This window comes from Mustela nigripes, chromosome 14 (genome assembly GCF_022355385.1).
Source record: "Mustela nigripes isolate SB6536 chromosome 14, MUSNIG.SB6536, whole genome shotgun sequence".
NCBI classification, from domain to species: domain Eukaryota; kingdom Metazoa; phylum Chordata; class Mammalia; order Carnivora; family Mustelidae; genus Mustela; species Mustela nigripes.
In genome coordinates this window covers 6,473,936-6,479,840 of record NC_081570.1, presented here as the reverse complement: position 1 = coordinate 6,479,840, position 5,905 = coordinate 6,473,936, and the positions used below count along the sequence as shown (strand labels likewise).

At 49.7% G+C, this 5,905-nt stretch overlaps 1 protein-coding gene across 1 annotated transcript in view; it reads right to left on the bottom strand.

Annotated features, from left to right (window-relative positions):
- Window positions 1-1,957: 1,957 nt before the first annotated feature.
- SLC25A33 (solute carrier family 25 member 33) overlaps window positions 1,958-5,905 on the bottom strand; it is a 38,155-nt gene continuing 34,207 nt past the window's right edge. Inside the window, exons 6-7 of the mRNA XM_059374998.1 lie at window positions 4,842-5,122; window positions 1,958-3,693 (exon numbers count right to left, since the gene is read on the bottom strand). Of these exons, the coding sequence (XP_059230981.1) occupies window positions 3,491-3,693; window positions 4,842-5,122 (484 nt within the window). The 3' untranslated portion in view covers window positions 1,958-3,490. The remainder of the gene's footprint in view (window positions 3,694-4,841; window positions 5,123-5,905) is intronic.

The window sequence follows — 5,905 nt, the reverse complement described above, 5'->3', positions numbered from 1 at the left end:
GTGGACGGCGGACGGCGGGCGGCGAGCCACGGGGCTGGGGGCCCAGGGCCGCAGGCGGGACGCGGGACGCGGGACGGCGGCGCGCGCCTCCTCGCGCCGTGACCTTCGCCGCTTTGTAGCCGGCGCGGGCCCGCCCCCTGACTCGGCGCGCTCCCGCCGCGCAGCCAATCGGGGCTCGGGGAGAGCCCGGGGGGCGGGGCGCCGGCGGAAGCGGCGGCACCGGGCCGCGCGCGCCCTCGCGCGGCGGGAGGTGGGAGGCGGCGCGGCGCCGGGTCCCCCGCGCTCCACCGCGCCCGCCGCCGGCTGCGAAGTCCGGCTGCCTTAGCGCCTCGGGACGCTGGGGGTGAGTAGTCTCGTGCTAGTCCGCTCTGCCCAGCGCTGGCCAAGCCCGGCTCGTGCTCGAACAGCTGTTTTTCTGCAAGTTGCAGCGCTTTTAAGCTACTCCATTCAACAAAAAATTAGTTACTGGAAACATGAACGTCCGTCCAGAGGGGCGAGGTCGAATGCATCTCAGGACAGCTCTACCTCCGAACTTTGGAAAGCAAGACGGGGGCTACAGGTGCTGGCCTGGCGGGAGGACACGGCTCAAATAAAGGGAACGTGCACACTGATTTTGGGAATAACGAAGTTTGAATGAAGACACTGCTAGCACGTGTGTGCTTGCCCAAGTCGAGGGCTGTCAACGCTGAGCCGCGGTTCCGCAGGGGCGTGGATTCAGGGAAGATTCACTTTGTGCCAGTTTCATTCATGGCTTGAGCTAAATTACTTTCATAACTAAAAAGAAGAAAACAAAAAACCCAGCTGGTTGTAAATATTCGTATCCGTACATGACACGTGTTTCGGTGTCCCCGCTTTTCCAGTGTTTCTGAGGTCAGGATTGGAGTTCTGCCTGTGGTGGACGGTGCCAGCGTGGGGTTCTTCGGCAGCAAATGTTACCGTTGTTTCCTGTTAACAATTCATAGTCCCCGGCCTTCCTAGGAGCTGCAGAGAGGGTAACGAGCAGGGCACTGCACCCAGGCGCTGGCGAGAGGGGCTGCTATTTCTTCCACATGGGTCAGAGCCAAGGCCTTTCTTTGGCCAAGCAGGGGCTCTCCAACAAATGAAATAGCAGTGAAACCTCCCTTAGAATGTGGGGCATGGTTCTTTACGTACCATTTTCTTTCCAAGGAAGATTCAGAGACTGTGATACGTCCCACTCACAGGGCGGACAAAGAGCGGCCCAACCACCGTGTCCTGGGTGTTACCAGTACAATCGCACCTTCACTGGTGGTAGTGCCTGTGGGCTCATCACCCTTGAGTGAATGCAACAGTTTGCTGGACCTTGGCTTCGGTCAGACCATTCCACAGGCTCAGATGCCCCCTCTAACTTATGTTCATCTACCCAAGCGCTGCAAACCCATGACCAGCCACTTTACAACTTACCATCCCTCTCAGACCTCAAGCAAGTCATTAAACCTCTGGCCTCTCTTATTTGTAAAATGTGGATCATGGTAACACCTGCCTCATGAGGTTGTGGCAGAAATAACCGACATGAGAAAATACAGAACATCTTACACAGAGCTTGGCACCCAGTGGTAAGCAATGAGGGCTTTTCCAAGTCTTATATATACGGGGACTTAAAAATAATGAAATCCCAATGACTGAGCTTATGCACAAGAGAAACAGGGTGGCTGGGTGATGGACACTGGGGAGGGTATGTGCTATGGTGAGTGCTGTGAACTGTGTAAGACTGACACAGACCTGTACCCCTGAAACAAGTAATACATTGTATGTTAATAATAATAATAATAAAAAGAAAATCATGGGTCCTCGCCATGGACAGCTCAAACAGTGACAATTCCCATTTGAAATATGAGATGCCCCTTTAGAATTTCCTGCTTTTCTTCCTACTTTTGGCGCTCCCCCTTCTCATTTCAATGTCCTGGTACAAGAAAAGCAATCGGAGAGCGAAACGATCCTAGGTCAGCATCAAATTTATTAATTCAAGAATGCAGAAATGAAAATTATTTTCCAATAATTCTCACTCCAAATTCGAGAATATTAAGCAACCTAATTTTTAAACCTTCAGATCTTGAGGGAAAATTCAGGTTTTAATATAAATACTAAAATAGGAAGATGTTGCTAACAGTTATCCTATCAAACAGTTAAACTGAGCTCCTGGAATAGCAATCTCTTGGCTGCCATGTGGTTTACAAGCACTGATGCTTGACTAAAATGATTTATTTGGACTTCTACACAGCTGTGGACAGTTGAAGCAAATTCTGCCAGTGAGCTCAAGCACACCAACTAACCTTCATGCCTAAAGGTGAGCAAAATTAAACTCCATTTTAAATACAATTTGAAAATATCCTACTCTCATCCCCACCAGTGCCTCTGAATCTGACACTACAATGCATCAGTTACTAGAATCCAGTATCTTTCTAGATGTTCAGACTGAAAACTAACCTCAACGGACACTAAGCAAATTCCAGTGGAAGAGCTAAGGGAAAGCCATCTCACTTACCTGCCTTCCGTCGCTTACTAAATTTCCTTTAAAAGTGGGTAGTGCTGGGGTGTGGCTAAAATTCTGGTCATTTGTCATTCCTAGGTTTGTTTGTTTGTTTTTGAACTAGGGTATTTAAACACACCTCCTGTGAGAACAAAAGTGAACTGGGAGGTGGGCGGTCAACCCGTCACAACCCTCTCTGCCAGTGCCAGGGACCCAAGAGCAGGGTTAAAGACCTTGACAGGAAAGGTCTATTATTCACCCTACTCCACATTCACAGCTGACACTTACAAGGTACCTGGGCTTGACCAGGCTTAATTTCTGGAAATAGGTCCAGGAGTAAGACAACTGGTGAACATTTCATTAAAACTCCTGTCTTTGGTTCAAACTTGGAACAAAAGATAACTTTAGAAAAATGTTTACAGTTCAAAATATTTAGCATCAGAAAGTTGTACTTTTTAAACTCAGCAGCCTGAAGGCTTAAATTTTTAACTTGCATGAGACTTGGAAATGTACAGATAAGAAAAATGGCTAGAAGTCTTTCCTGGTCCACCCAGTGCCACCAAAATGTGACACATCTTACCTGTTCAGCAGTGCAGTGTCAGATGAAACAACAAGTTGTATTTTGATTTTGTGGGTTTTCTCTGCATTTCTAGGGTCATGTTTCACTGATGTATTTACAGGAAGTTTATAGCACAGTGAGAATAAAAGAGGACACAAACCAAATTTATACTTAAATTAAGTAGTGTGATTTAATTTAGCTGCTGCTTAATGCTGAATCCTCTCAAGTTAAAAAAAACAAAAGTTATAATTAACTATTAAAGTTAATGAATTTAAACCTTCCAGAAAACATGAATCCAAAAGGAAATGTCCAATGGGTGATACAGGCCACATATTTTATGGCCTTTCCTGTTTTATTTTAGTCTCATACACTCTAAACATCAATGGAAAAAAAATTTCTCTAGAGTTTTTCAATTTTATTCTAGAGCACAATTTTCTGGCCTGTTACTGGGTACGGTCTTCTAACAGGTACACAATTAACTCGTAGGTCGACAACACAATGGCAGTATTTGGTATCTGCCGGATGAGCTGAGCAAAGAGTCCTCTGTAAAAGGCAAGGTAACCTTCTTCCCGGAAGACCAGCCGAGCGGTCTGGACAAAAGACTTGTACTTGGTGCCTTCCTCCCGGAGCCGTGTCCTTATGACTTCTGCAGAGAGAAACACACACTTTATGCTACAAACCAACCGCATCACCAAGCAATACAATGAGAGCATTCAAAGCACACGGCTCTGTAACTGTCAATGTACATCTCTGGGTATTTGCCACCGCAGCTCGACTTGGAGAGCCGAAGTCCCTTAGACCCAATAAAAAGCTGCGATCCTTTCAGAACATTTTTTAATTCTGGGAAATGGTCAATTAGGGATATTACATATACAGACAATAGTACAAAATAAATTTTAAGGGATTGTAAAAACTTACTTTGAATGGGACTTCATTTTAAGATTGTTTGTGGTTTTCCATTCCCAATTAAGGGAATGCTGTAATTTCACTGAAGGTGTAATTTGTATTAAGCATGGCAAATCATCAGAAAGATTCTTTTTTTATGTACTTGCCAACTTCTCCTACTAAAACCCTCCTCCGCAGCTCTCTCCAGCTCAAAAGCTGCCTCCTGCATTTTCAAACCTTTGCACACCGGGCCCTCCGTGACGCAGGCGCCCTGCGGCCTGACACCTGTCACGGCTCAACACGCGGCCGCCTCCAGCCCGCGGGGGGCCCCTCAAACTCGGCCCTCAGCCCTGGGAGGCCGTTTACTGCCCCAGCACGTGACAGGGGCTCAATCACCTGCTCGGGAGTGGACCGCGTACATCCGTCACAGCTGACAGTGCAGCAGGCTTCTGAAAACAAAACCTGTTTTTCTTGGTACAATAAACCAAGCTATTCTTTTTTTAAGTAGGTCAGTGGAACTTTAGGTCTCTGATTCCTTAAAATAGACTTAGCAAGAGTAGCCTCACTCAGCTCTCCGTTCGAAGTGGAAGCCAAGAGTTTTTGGGGGGGAGGGCTGGCTCCCATATTATTTTTTTAAATTGAGGAATTTTGAATAAATCCAGACTTTTGGCTTCTCTGAAAACACCCAAAGTTCTACAACAAGGGGCCCACACTCTGCACAGTACTTTTGGCCCCAAGTAGCTGGAGCTGAGCAGAGGCGAGTGGCCGCCGCTCGCGTCACCTGCGGACGCGCGCTCCGTCACCTCAGGGCCTGCGTGTGTCTGCGTGAGCGGCAGAGGTCGAGACGTAAGGACAATGACACGGCCCTCACAGCTGTTTTCCTGTTCTGGAAGAAAAAGCAAAACATACCATGTGGATAAGCGATGCAGGAAGCACATCCCTTAGAAATCGCAGCAGCTGCCATAAGTCCAAAGAAACTTGTGGAATTTTTCTCAGTCCCATTTGTGGAGGCGGCGAGTGGAGCTTCTTTCAGATACTTCTTCAAACTTTCATAAATAGCAAAACAGATGATCGTTTCGGAAATACCAGCGTACGAGGCCGTTAATCCCCTGTAGAAGCCACGGATGCCTTCGGTCTGGTAAACGTGGCGCGCGCACTGCAGCGTGTTCGTCTGCTTGCAGCCTCTCACTCTGTGGAGATCAACGAGAAGCCGTTAGGAGGCGCACTCAGGAGGAGCCTGGCTCCCGTATCAAGCTGAAGAAATGAGCGCTGAGCATAAGGAGGCATGAGACGGCAGGTGACACGTGTCTTCCGTGTCCTGTGTTCTGCTGAGCCGCGGCCGCCGGCCGGGACACGGGACGGGCCACAGAACAGTACGTGCGTCCGCAGCAGGCGTCGCGGACACCGCCCTGCAGCCTCCGACTGAATTTCGGAAGGCGCCGAACGCACGAAGACTTTCATCAAGGAGGAAGCCGCCACAGCCACACCAGGCACCAACCCGCGTCTCTAGGAACAGAGCAGACGGGCAGAGCGGGCGACGCCCTGAGCAGCGCGGCTGTGGGGCAGAGAGCTGCCGGGGCGGCGCGGAAAGCGGGACGCAGCGGAGCGAGCTGGCACGACGCTCCGGCGCAAACACGCGGTCCCAAAATGCCGCAGGAGAAGCCTCTCCAACGTTCCGACCGGGCCGCGAGCGCAAGGCCGCTTACCCTAGCAAGCTTTCCTAACTCTAGTCTCCAGACGGTGTGTTTTGGTTCCATTATTTCTAGATTTATGGAATAATAAACTACACAGTAACTAATCAAGGCTTCAGGCTCGCTGCCCCTGGCTCGTGACGGGAAGGATCCTGAACGGGCCGACGCAGAGGGAACCCCGGGCCGACAGCACGCCCACACAGCCCTCCGTCGGGGCTGAAGCCCAGCGCGACCCCAGCTCCAGCCCATCCCAACAGGCTCTCCCTTCTTCCCGGCGTCTTT